The sequence below is a fragment of the Rhinolophus hipposideros genome, assembly GCF_964194185.1.
Source record: "Rhinolophus hipposideros genome assembly, chromosome: 5".
NCBI lineage: Eukaryota > Metazoa > Chordata > Mammalia > Chiroptera > Rhinolophidae > Rhinolophus > Rhinolophus hipposideros.
In genome coordinates, this window is record NC_138051.1 from 37,910,063 (window position 1) to 37,924,198 (window position 14,136).

Sequence of the window (14,136 nt, forward strand, 5' to 3'; positions counted from 1 at the left end):
CAAAAATGTTTGTCATGGCAATGTGGCTGGTGACAGCAAAAATGGCCCACCAATAGAAGCGGCTGGCGTCACAGCTCCAGTGATTCTCCTGAACCATCCAGGCCAAATCAGTGCCGGAAACACACCTGTGCTCCACTATCACACAGCTCAGATTGCTTGCAAATTTACGGAGCTGGAATAGAAGACTGATCATTGTTCAGGGAAAGAGCTGGAAGATGACCCCAAATTTTTGAAATCTGGTGATGCTGCCATCGTTGACATGGTTCCTGGCAAGCCCGTGTGTGTTGAGAGCTTCTCTGACTACCCTCTTCTGGGCCGTTTTGCTGTTCGTGACATGAGAGACAGTTGCTGTGGGTGTCATCAAAGCAGTTGAACAAAAGACAGCTGGAGCTGGCAAGGTCACCAGATCTGCCCAGAAAGCTCAGAAGGCTAAGGGAATATTATCCCCAATACCTGCCACCCCAGTCTTAATCAGTGATGGAAGAAGGGTCTCAGAACTGTTTGTCTCAATTGGCCATTTAGACTGGTTAATGATTACAGTGCATCCTAAAACCATCAGAAGGAAAGGAGAATGTTTTGTGGACCATTTGGTTTTTTTGTGTGGCAGTTTTTAAGTTATTAATTTTTAAAATCAGTACTTTTTAATGGAAACAACTTGACCCAAAATCTGTCACAGGATTTTTTTTTAAAGATTTTATTGGGGAATATTGGGGAGCAGTGTTTCTCCAGGGCCCATCAACTCCAAGTTGTCCTTCAATCTAGTTGTGGAGCGCACAGCTCAGCTCTAAGTCCAGTCGCCATTTTCGATCTTTAGTTGCAGGGGGCTCAACCCACCATCCCACGCGGGAATTGAATTAGCAATTGTTGTTGAGAGCTCACGCTCTAACCAACTGAACTATCCAGCCGCCTCTCTAGCTTCTCAGCAGCAGCTTGTTGTCTTCAATCTAGTTGTGGAGGGCCCTTGTGGGAATAGAACTGCAGCCCTGTTGTTCAGAGCTCTAGTTCTAACCAACTGAGCCATCCAGCTGCCCCTGTCACAGAATTTTGAGACCCATTTGAGAAAAAAACATAGCACAGTGCTTGGCACATAGTATGCATGCAAATTTTCACTGCTTTTTTGTAACAAAATTTTTTTTAGAACTTCTGTACAATGAGTAATGCTTAATATTAACAATGAAAATGAATTGGTTAAATTCATGAAGGCAGATATTAAATGCTACTTCTTCATGAAGCTTGTTCTTAATCATCCCAATGAAAAGAGATCCCTTCCTCTGGAGTCCATGCCACCTTATCTGGGCTGTTAATAACAAAAGTCAGTGAAGTAATGTTTATAATCAGTGTTCCAGCTCTCTCTTTATATGAAAGCACCTTGAGGTCAAGGATCATGTGTCAGACTCTAGTGTATAGCACCGGGTGTATAGTGAGTGCTTAATAAATGTTTGTTAAATAACATTAATATTTAGGGCTACTGAGAGTGATAAAATAATTATTTGGTCAGAGCTCATTAAGAAACCGTAACACATTTTAATGTGGTAAACTAATTTTGGCATTTGAAATATTATTAGTACGTGATGAGAAAGCTGAAATCAAAGTATAATAGTTACCTGTCTCAAAACAGAGTATAAATTAATACCATAGTGTTCTATTTAAAAGTTACAGATTTTCATTAATCTTTATTTTCTCTACCAGGATATTCCAGACAGAATCTCATGGGAAAATAGTGAGAGAATCAGAAATTGCAGGTAAATATGTTAATGCAATCCCTGATAAACCTGTTTTCTATGAAATTTTACTATAGCTATATAGTACTATAACCAGATAATTCATAAAACTTATTGGCTATCTTATTGCTTAAAAAGTATAACTTGAATCATGGGGGGTAGAAAGATGGGTAGTTAATAATTTTTTTGTTGTTAATGTCCTTATGCAATTTTTCTAATGCTTTGCCAGTTATCCTTGAACACATTTTATTTTATTTTTAGAAGCAGAAACAAGAGAAAATGTTCTGTTTATACAGTAAGTAAGGAAAATGTGATTCGAATTATATTTTAAAAGTTGTATATTAAATGAAGTGCTTTCTAAATTAATATCCTTTTTGCTTTTTTATTTTTGTGTCTCTTCTGGAATACTTAGTATTAATTCACAAAAAGTCTTTGCAGAAATTAATATACTGCTATATCTGATAAGTATGTGTATTGTGTACAGCTTATTCTTTTAATAGAGTGATGAAATACTCTTTCATATATAAATCCTTAAATATATCAGCTAGTATAAAACAAATACCAAGTCTTCAGATTTTTTTCATTAAATTAGTTTTTATCATATTAATACAGGTAATACGATTGTTAGGTTCCCAAAAAATGCCATGTTATGCGAATCCGTGTTATACGAAACAAACAACTAGTACAAAAAAGGGAGTTAGGTTCCAAAAATTAAAAAAACATACTATTATATTTGTATAATTAAGAGAAATATCTTTATTAAAGCAATTTTCATCAAACATATAACATTAATATGTATTAAATAGTGTTTTCTTCGTCATCACTACTAAGCTTTTATTACGTTCCCTGTTGTTTGGGGATTTCCCTTATTTCGAATGAGATATTTTTTGCTCTTAAAAGCTCTTATTACACTCCGTGTTGTTCAGGGATTTCTGTAATTCTTAAACAGTGTTAGAGTGAAACCGTGTTCTAGGATGCCGTGTTTCACGAGGGTTTCTCCTAGTTCTCGAACTGTGTTAGAGCAAAACCGTGTTATAGAAGTGTCACGTTATACGGGGGTTACCTGTACATAGAAAAGTAAATACCAGTAGCTCTTGAACAAATGAAAAGATGCTTATCTTCGTAAGAGAAATACAAACTTAGACAATATTGAGATAATTTTTTATCTAATTAGTTAAGAATAGAGGTAAAAAGTCACTCATTTCTTGTGGGTATGAACTGTAGAAGGCAGTTGGCCATATTATTTAAAATTTTAAATGCACATGCCCTTTGCCTCAGCAGTTTCATGTCTGGGAATTTAACTCACTAATATACTTATAAATGTTTGAAATGATGAATATATAAGATCATTCACTATAGCCTGTATTGTAATAGCAGAAGTTGTGAAAGATCCTACAGGTCCCTCAATGAGGGACTGGTTAAATAAATTACAAATTTTCTGTGTCATTGACTCCAGTTAGAAGGGAAAAAAAGTTCCATTTATATACTAATACAGAAAAATCTCTAAGCCTTATTACTTAGGTTCCTTGAAGACAATCACTATTGATAATTTTCGGTGTCCTTGCAGAAATTTTATATGTATATCCAAGTCCATGTTTATCTTTAGCTTTATTTTTTAAGCAAGACAAAAAATGGAATCACTTAATGATGTCTTGTAGCACTTCTCATGTTGTTACATACAGATCTACCTCAGCACTTTCTATGCTGTTATATACAGATCTACCTCATAATCTGTTGCATGTCTATGCCAATATTTAACCAGCTCCCTATTGATGGACCTTTGGGTTGTTTCCGTTTATTTTTTAATTTATTTATTTTTAAGGCTCAATTTCTAGAAAACGAATTGCTCTATACATCATTCTTTTTTAAATAAAATAAGCAGTATGTATTAAGCATGTTTTTGTAGTATTCTAAAAATTAACAAACCATTAAGACAAATTTGAAAAGGGTCCTTCAATTGCTTTGTAGTTTTTCTGCCTGTATTAGATGAGTTTTTTTTAAAGATGTCTTTATATGTTCCTGCCTGTCACACTATGAAAACTTTTCACCTTCCCTGCTCTTTCAGCTGTTGTGATTCTCGGTCATTGTTTGGGTACAGGTTTTTAAAACACTTTTTAAATTTTAGGAATAAGAATCCAGAAGATAATTACTGTGAGATTACTGGTGAGTATGACCAGAATACTTATCGTATACCTTTCTCTTCATCCAGATTCCTTGATAAGTAATATCTAAAAGAATCATGAAAAATAAAATATGACGAGAGCTCTATTAACACAAAATCTTCAATTTAAAATTTCACAAATTTTCTTTATTTCTCGCAAACCTGCTGTTCCTCTTGATTTCTCAGTCTTGGACTTCCACAGACTCATTCATTCACTCAAGTCAGGAACTGAGTCATTTTTTAACTTATGCTTCATTTCGTGTATCTGTTTGGCCCCACTCTCTTTCTATTCTGTCTCCTAAATATCTTGCAAATCTGTTGCCTATTATCTATTCCTTTTGCCACTGTTTGAATTCAGGTTCTTCTTATTCTTTCTTGGGCTATTGTATTTAGTTTCTTATCCTTCTAATCCATTCTATATACTTCTTAATCTGATCATATTACTTCCCAGCTTAAAATTGTTCAATGACACTTTTTTGCTTACAGGATAAAACCCACACTCTGTAGCACCGATGTAGAAAAGCCCTTTATGATTTGGCTTATCTTCTTTGATCTTATTCCTTTTCCTTTATAAAGGCATCCTGTGCTCTAGTCCGTGAAGAACTATTTGCATATGGATTTTTTTTCTCCTTTGTATCCATTGGTAAATGCTGTTTCCTCCACCTAAAGTTCTCTTCTTACTCCAATTTGCTTAGCAGTCTTCTCATTTTTCACTCAACTTAGCTTAACTTCAGTGCTATTCAAAGTATCCAGTCCACGAAAGAAGAGGAACTTGCACTAAAATGTAAATCAACTATGGCAGTAAACTACCTTTTGTTTAGCTGGCTTTTTTTTCTTAGCAAAGCTTTCTTGATGAAGGAAATATTACATAGTTTACATTGTCTGCAAGCTCCTTCTTCTATCATGAATTGATAACAAGCGGTTCACAGACTGGCACCATATATTAAGTTCTACTGGCTTAAATTGAGCTTCCTCTGGCAAAACCAGGAAGTTAGAGTCATTTTGTCCTGTGCTCTCAGAACACTTCCCTTTTATTTCTCAGTCTTTTGTAGAATTTACCACATTGTATTTTAGGTGTTTACTGGCTCTCTTGTTAAACTGGAAACTCTTTGAGTGCAGAAATTTTGTCTTGTTCTTTGTATTTCAGTAGATAGTTAAGCTTTGGGACACGTAATAGGTTTCTGAATTGGTATTTGTTGACTAAATGAGTGGAAACATGATAAACAAATAAGGCTTCTAATAAAAAACGTATAATTACTTCATCATGTTTAGTTGGTTGAGGTTGCCATAAACTCTTTAAACTATTCTAAAGATTTGCCTTTAAACTTAAGTATTTTAAAATGTATTTCCTTTTTTGTTATAGTATCTTTAATCCTTATTTCTAAAGTTCAGTATATTACCCAAATAATTATATTTTAATTCTAAAATATCTTCAGTCTAATCCCTTTATTTCCATTCTCATTATCTCTTGCCTTAACAAACTATGTTGTATCTGAACTATTATAGTAGCTTTCTTATTGGTTCATCCTCTCTTGAATCTTTCTTCTCCTTCTCTGGAATTATTTTTATAAAATTTCATAATAGAAATGTCTAGATTCCTTAACATAGACTAAAATTTAGACACTTTAAAATCTTACCCTAACATTTCAGTCTCATCATTTGGTACCCTTTACCATGTAACCTCTGCTATCCAGGAAATAAAAATAGAGATGTGAAGGAGGAAAAAAGTAGTCCAAACTTTCCACCTTAAAAATCTGTACCACATTCTAAAAATATTTCAGTCACACAAGAGAATACAATAATCACTGTTCTCTCTGTCCCTAAAATGAGAATTAAAAGTCAATAAAATTTAATACATAAGTTCTTACAAAGGGCTTAGTAACTAATAAATACAGTAGTCACCCATATCCATGGGAAATATGTTCTAGGAACCTCAGCGGATACCTTGAAAGCACAGATAGTACCAAATGCTGTATATACTATGTTTTTTTCCTATACATACATACCTATGGTAAAGTTTAACTTATAAATTATGTAATTTCACAAATAGGAAATTTGTTCTTACTGTAGATTTTAGCAACCTCAACATACAGTTTTTTTCTTTCCTTATTAAGTGGAGAACTTTAACCTTTTCACTTAAAGGAAGCATATTTGAATTGCCAGTGTCACTACTCTTGTACTTTGGGGCCATTACTAAGTAAGTAAAATAAGAGTTACATGGACACAAGCATTGCAATACCATGACAACAGTTCTGATAACCGAGATGTCTACTAAGTGACTAACGGGCAGGTAACGTATATAGCGTGCATGTGCTGGACAAAGCGATAATTCATGTCCTCAACAGGATGGAGCAGAATGGCTCGAGATTTCATCATGCTACTCAGAATAGCATGCAATTTAAAACTTATGAATTATTTCTGGAAATTTCCATTTTATAATTTTGGATCATGGTTGACCATGGGTAAGTGAGACTGCAAAAAGCAAAACCGCTGATAAGGGGCTACTCTACTCATAACTGATAAAGAACTTAAGAAAAGGAAAATCGGGCTCTTGGATATATGTATATTTTTATTACATATATCTTGGATATATGTATATTATCCACATATATGGATATATGTATATTTTTGTCATTGGCTAGTTTTTTCTTTTTTCTCAATAGGGATGAACACATTACTCTGTGCTCCCATTCAGACCCAGATGCAACAGAGAGAGGTATGAGTTCATTCATGTGCCTTCATATTTTAATCTCCCTTGACTGTTAACACTTTTTAAAAACTCAAAATTTAAGGGTAATGGCATGAGTTAGGGGTTACTTACCAAAATGGACCCATAGACTGGAAAAACTTTCTATCCTTTGAGTTAACTAAAGATAATCAAATCGCTGCCATTTAAATAATAGAGAAATATATTAGTTATATTAGGACTTCTCAAACTTTAATGGGCATATGAATCATCTTAGGATTTTAATAACATATAGATTCTTATCCAGTAGATCTGGCGTGTGCCCTAAGATTCTATACTTTTAGGAATCTCCTGGGTGATATTAGTGCACGAGTCTATAGACCATACTTTTAGTAACAAGGAGTTTGACCATGTCCTGACGAATAAAACCGTTGCATTAAGATTCAAAGAGAACCCAACTCCCAAGAGTACAGTGTATGCTATAAATTAGCCATCATGCACTTATCCCTTTCGAAGTCTTTTTATTTAGAATAAGAATGACCTATCTAATACAGTAATCAGAATTTTCATTATAGTTGCATTTGGTATTGTCAGTTCTTTTTACTTTTTAGTCATTCTAATGGGTGTATAATTAACCTTAAACTTTTAATTTGTCCCAAAATACTAAAAATATTCACACTTTAGGAAAAAATTTAATAATAAATTACATACTACATACCACACCATTGATTCAAGTAGCACCATTGATGGTCTCTTGCAACCATCATTGAGGATTATTTATATAGTACGCTATATATAATACATGTTGTAAAATACCTTTTTAAAAGTTTACATTTTATTTGAGTTTTTTAATATTTTGCTTTCATTATAGATATCGATCACAGAACACAACCATGAAAATAAACATGCAAATGACCAGACAGTCATCTTTTCAGATGAAAACCAGATGGACCTGACGGCAAGTCACACCGTGATGATTACCAAAGGCCTTGCAGGTTATGCCAAAAGTGAAAAGTCCGCCAAGATAGATACCACATCGTTTCTAGCTAACTTAAAGCTCGGCACTGAGGATTCAAGAATGCAGAAAGAATTAAATTTTTCCATGGATCAAAGCACTTCTTCAGAAAAGAAAATAAATTTCAATGACTTCATAAAAAGATTGAAAACAGGAAAATCTAATATTTCTACAGGACCTGATAAAGAAAATGCTGAAATATTTTTTCATTCCAAAGAATCAAATAGGTCCTCTTCTATAGATCAAATGCATGTATCTCTGAATGTAGATGAAAACGGCAGTAATATGACTAGAATCTTTAGAGAACAAGATGATGGGATGAATTTTACCCAGTGTCATACAGCCAACATTCAGAGTTTGGTTCCCACATCCATTGAGGCCACCTTAAGGGAATTTAAAAGTGATGATATTACAGTTTATGGCAGTGCCTTGATGGACTTGACAATGAACCACACTGTACAAATTTTACCCTCAGCAGACAATTTATCTGAAATAGAAAATCAAGCTCAGACTGTCATGATGGATGTTACAACAGGTTATAAAACTAAAGCTCCAGAAAAGAAAACTGTCTTTAAGAGTGAAATGAATACTGCTCTTCAAGACCCTTCATTAAACCCAAAAGGTGAAATACATATTACTAGAAGTCATATTACAGGGACAGAAATTCACACCGTCACACAGACTTCTAATCAAGATGCTAAGACATCAGCCATGATCCCAGAATCTATATGTTCTAGTCCAGCTATTCAAGATTATAAGACATTTTTGTATTCTAGCTGTAATGATGCTATGGAATTGACCAAGTGTCTCTCAAGTATGAGACAAGAAAAAAATTTGCTAAAGCATAGCAGTAATTATTCCAAAATGTATCCCAGTCCAGATGCTGCCTCTCTTATAGAGAAAACTATTTATTCAGGAGAGGATAGCATGGACATTACCAAAAGTCACACAGTTGCAATAGATAATCAAATTTTTAAACAAGGTCAGACAAATGTACAGATAGCAGCCATACCAGTATCTGAAAAAGAAATGATGCTCCAAAATCACGTAATTGTGTCAAAGGATGAGGAAATGAATGTAAATTGTAGGTCAGTTCCTCATGTATCGAAGGAAGGATTACAACAGGGCCTGGCAAATCCTCTGTCTATTCCATTGTCTGACAGAAAGACTATAATGTTCACAGGTGAAGATAAGGATTTGACTAAAAGCCATACAACTAACATAGGAAGTCAAGTTCCTCTTGCATTTTATAATTTAGCATCTGAGAATACGAATAAATCTCACTCTGACAACAAAAACCCTTTATATGAACGAGAAGAAATGACCAAAAGTCATACTGAACCATCCCAACAACCAAGTATAATATCTAAAAATATTCTAACTGACACCTGGGGCAAAGAAAAAGATGAAGTTTTAAGGATTTCACCCTATCTTGATAAAGATTTTCCACAGTCAGCCAATATTAACCAGGGCAAAGCAACAAGCCATAATATAGTATACTCTGGTAGCGCTCTTAATAAACAAGTAGCACTGGGAAATAATAGAAATACAATTTCATGTGAGCAATCTTTGTTTCCTACCACAAAACTGTTTTCATCAGAAGGACAATCTGCCATGAAAAATAGTAATACTGCTGTTAACAGTCATACAGTAAAATCTGTACCAGGACAAAATTCTAAACTGCCTGAGCCACGGAGGAAAAGTTTAGGCAATCTCACCGTTGACGCTGCTCATGACAAGACAATTACTTGTTCAGAAGAGGAGCAAAATATGGATCTAACCAAGAGTCACACTGTTGTCATTGGATTTGGTCCTTCTGAAATACAAGAACTTGGTAAGACTAATTCAGAAAACACAAACAGCCAACTGACAGTAAACAGACAAGTAGCTGTAAAAATTGAAAAATGTAATAAAACTCCTATAGAAAAAGCTAGAGTATTTATTTCTAATGATACGGATGTTTTGGAGGACACAAGTGTACAGAAACCTGGATTTCTGAATGAAAAGCAAGATGTCAAAATTTGTGGAAGGAAAAGTGTTGGCAGACTAAAAATTGATAGGACTATTATATTTCCAGAGGGTGATTTAAATGCTATGGATATCACCAAGAGTTACACAGTGGAAATAAATCATAGACCTATATTAGATGAACAAGATTCCCATTTGGTGCCTTTGGCAGGAACTTCTAAAACTGTTTTGTATACACGTGGGCAGGATGACATGGAGATCACTAGAAGTCAAACAACTGCCATAGAATGTGAAACTGTCTCACCAGAAGAAATAATTACTAGGCCTTTGGACAAAACTGTAACGTTTATAGATAATCATGATGAACTAGAAATGACAAAGTCTCACACTGTTTTCATTGACTACCAAGCAAAGGAAAGCACTGTGCTTCCGGACAGACCTGACTATGAACTATCCAAAAGGCAAAGCCTGGTCAAACCAAAAGTGACTTCTGCTGAGAGTGTTTTCTTTCCACAGAAAGGTGAAAGTGACCATTCAGCAAAAGGCAGCCACCTAACACTGTTGGGGGAACAGTATAATAGTGGTCGTATAGACAGAGCTGTACCATTTGTAGCTGATGATAACACGGAAATGTCTACATCAACCAGTAGGAAAAATGACAAAGATGTGCAAAAGCCTGGATTTCTGAATGAACCTCTGTCATGCAAAAGTCAAAGAAGGAAAAGCCTTAGACTCAAAAATGACAAACCTATTGCATTTTCAAATAATGATAAAAATGATACGGATGTCATCCAGGGTTGCACAGTGGAAATAAATAACGAAAGTGCCCTGGAAGCCAGAGCGGACTCCCATTTGGTGTCTTTGGCAGGAACTTCCAAAACGATTTTGTATACATGTGGGCAGGATGACATGGAGATCACTAAAAGTCACACAACTGCCTTAGAATGGAAAACTATTTCACCAGATAACGTAACCACTAGGCCTGTGGACAATACTGTAATGTATGTAGATAATCACAGTGATCTGGAAGTCACCAAGTCCCATACTGTTTTCATTGATTGTCGAGCTGAGGAGAAAACACTTCAAGAGTGCCCTAAATTTGGAATAGCAAAAGGAAAAACTGTGAGTGTTTCTTTTCCTACGGATAGCAGCTCGGTTCAAGAAATCATTAAAAAACAGGCACAGGCTGCAGAAAACAAAATTGTTCTTCACACTAAGCAAAAGCACCATGTGATACCCTGTCCTGCTAATACATTGTCGGGGGGTCAAGGTGAGATAGAAATCATGAAATTCCATAGCACTGCTGTGGATGAAAAGGTCAGGCAGAAAGTTGTAGACCAGGCCCATACATTGGAAAAAGTCAAATTTGAAGGCTGCCACTTAAATAGCACAGACAGAAAAAATGTGCCTTTTATTAACAGTCATGCAACTGCTACGTTTGGATCCAGCAGTAATTATTCCTGTTTACCAAATCTCATTTCCTATTTTGATAATTTGGAGGGGACTGTCATGTCCTCATGTGATAAAGATGAGAAAGCCAGTAATTGCCCAGTACAAAATGATCTTGCTAATGCAAACGTTTTAGCCAGTGAATATGACTTGCAATCTGAGGGACTGCCTCTCTCTGCTCCTTGTTCTTTGTTAGAGAAGGAAAAAGTTTTTCAAACCAATACCCAAGGACAGTTAGACTGTATCAAAACAGTATTCAAAGATCAGGATCTGATTAAGGAGCCCCAAAATCTATTAGCTAATCAAACTTCATTATATGGTGAAGATTTGGGGGACATAACGAAACTTGATACAAAGCAAGTATCTTTGAAGCTTCCAGAGGATCCAATGCAGGCCTTTGTTGATGTTTGTGTTCCTCCTCAGCCTCATCTGTCAACCCAGCGATCTTTATTACCTCAACAAGGACATAATATTATTAATAAAGATGAAAAAACATTGTCTAAACTTGGAAATAAGAATTTAAATATTATAGGAAATTCTTCTATACCCACATGTGGGAATGAGTCCAAAATGCTCAGTAATGAGAAACAGGTCACTGTAGCATGTGAAAAAGAACGGAAGAAAAATATTCAAGCAGCTAAATGCAGTACAGCTATAGATTTCCACAGTAACTCAGACTTGACTAAGCAAGTTATTCAAACTCATGCCAATCTTAAAGAAATGTCAGATCCTGTATTTGCATCTAATGCCGCAAATTTTAGTAGTGTCAAACAAAATCTGAATAATATGTGTGAGAAAACTGAAGAATTTTTAGATTTCCAAACTGTCCATATTCCACCTTCTCCAGAACCATTACTTAAATTAGTAAGTAAAGCAGACAATGATATAACTATAGTGCAAGCCACAGAAATACATAATATTAACACAGTGTCCAGCAATGTTAAAGATAATAGAGATGAAGAAAATAAAATTTCTCATAGTGGAGCTGAAACCAACGCTGTACCATTAATGACAGCTGTAACAGATAAAGTGAGGAGATGTTCTTTGGGAATATTTTTGCCCAGGCTGCCAAAGAAGAGAAATTGTAGTGTGACTGGTATTGATGACCTGGAGCAGATTCTGTCAGACACAACTGATTTAAATCACTTCGAAACTCAGCCGGTCTCCAGTAAGGATTCAGGCATTGGATTTGTTGCAGCTAAAATGAACTTAAGTCCATCGCAATATATAAATGAGGAAAATCTTCCTACCTATCCTGGTGAGATTAATTCTTCAGACTCTATTAGCATAGAAACTGAGGAAAAGGCTTTGATCGAGACATACCCAGAAGAGATTTCACCATCTGAAAATAAAATGGAAGAAACCTGCAATAGCCAGAAAAGAACCTGGGTGCAAGAAGAAGATGATGATATTCAGAATGAGAAAAAAATCAGAAAAAGTGAGATTAGGTTTAGTGATACTGCACAAGATCAAGAGGTGAGCTCTCTTGAATGAAGGAATGTTCTTGATTTTTTAAAAAATTATGAGTACTCTTGAATTTTAATTTTAGTCTTGGGTAAGCAGGAATTGATTATTCTCAATTATAGGGCTGGAGAAATATTTCTATGTAGAATCTTAAGGAATTAATTGACTAAGACTTAAAAACAATTTGAAGTGACAAATAATCACAAAAATGAAATGGAAAGTAGTACAAAAATTAATGTTGAAATTGTATAATTTTAAATATTCTGTCACCTCTAGTGGTTTGTCATTGTGATTTTGCATATGAAAATCTCTAGGCAGGGTATATGTAGTTTAAAAAGTCATCTTCAGTCATCTTATAAATATTTGGAGGGTAAAAGCCTTTTTATTATGCAGACTGCATAAAGAAAAGCTTGACTGAATTTTCTTGACTAATGAGGATATGTAGAAGCTGAGAGTCCATTTCTTTAGTAAATGGGAAAATGCCTAGGTCAAGCCCATTATCTGAAAGTGAAGTGAGATATTTGTATTTATGAAAGAGGTTATAGATATTAAACTTAAAGGAACACTGAATTGGATAACTTGGAAGAATAAAAGCTGTCACTCAAACTGTGTTTTATAGGTGGAGAAATAAAGATTATAAAGTATCAGAGTTTCATAGAAAACAAAATTTAAACTGTTAAGAAATACTTAAGTAAGCTTAGAAGATGATTTCAATGATTCTATAAGATGAGGTCCTGAGGAAATGGTTTGTCTATGAAGGTTTGAGAAAGTTAACAGTAATACTATAATGTGTATAACTGAATAGATTCTATAAAAATTAGTATTTGTTCAGTAAATATTTAACATCTGCTATGCCCTAGGCACCGTTCAGGCGCTGTGAATGCTTCAGTGGGAATTTATAGACAAAAATCTGCTCTTTATGCCATTATAATCTGCTTGCATTATACCATTTAGACAAAGAATATAATGTCCTCAAAAACATACGTAAATAGGTAGATGAAAATGGCGTTTAAGGCTATCAAGCCAAATGGTTAAAATGGTAAAAGCTGGATCACATGTCTTACTTGCCTTCAACCAAAGGAGTCTTGGTCACCAGATGAAGGAAGTGCTAAAGCTTAGAAATAAGTTTCCTTTCTATACTTTAGCCAGGGCCACCTTGTACAGCCAATATTCTATTCTGGTTTTCTGCAGGGTCATAGTCCTGACCCTGGTAGCTAGTAGTTGAATAGTTGGATAGGTCGACATTTGATAGCTCATAGGATCTCTCTATAACTTAGATACATCTGAGAAATAATTCGCTTATACAGTATAATGCAGTTATTTCTATATATTTTAAAAATAAAATTACTTTTAACTCTAAAGGCCTCAGTTCCCTGTTACTTACTCTAATTGTTTGCTGGAGTATTTTGTATGAGTTACAGATTTTATGTTAGTATTTCTGTTAGTAGTCAACATTTAGTCATTGTAAGTATACAGTGTCATAACTTTATCCTGATGATGTTCCTTAATTGATAATTTCAGATTTTTGATCACCGTGCTGAAGGGGATATAGATAAAAATGCTAACAGTGTATTGATAAAAAGCCCAAGCAGGACCCCATCTAGTTGCAGCAGTTCTCTGGATTCAATCAAGGCTGATGGGACCTCTTTGGACTTCAGCAGTAAGATTCATG

General features: G+C 34.8%; 1 protein-coding gene across 1 annotated transcript in view; it reads left to right on the forward strand.

Moving 5' to 3' along the window:
* KNL1 (kinetochore scaffold 1) overlaps positions 1 to 14,136 on the forward strand; it is a 50,962-nt gene that overhangs the window by 18,439 nt on the left and 18,387 nt on the right. Inside the window, exons 7-12 of the mRNA XM_081047256.1 lie at positions 1,690 to 1,742; positions 1,983 to 2,016; positions 3,847 to 3,884; positions 6,546 to 6,598; positions 7,440 to 12,476; positions 13,986 to 14,124. Of these exons, the coding sequence (XP_080903382.1) occupies positions 1,690 to 1,742; positions 1,983 to 2,016; positions 3,847 to 3,884; positions 6,546 to 6,598; positions 7,440 to 12,476; positions 13,986 to 14,124 (5,354 nt within the window). The remainder of the gene's footprint in view (positions 1 to 1,689; positions 1,743 to 1,982; positions 2,017 to 3,846; positions 3,885 to 6,545; positions 6,599 to 7,439; positions 12,477 to 13,985; positions 14,125 to 14,136) is intronic.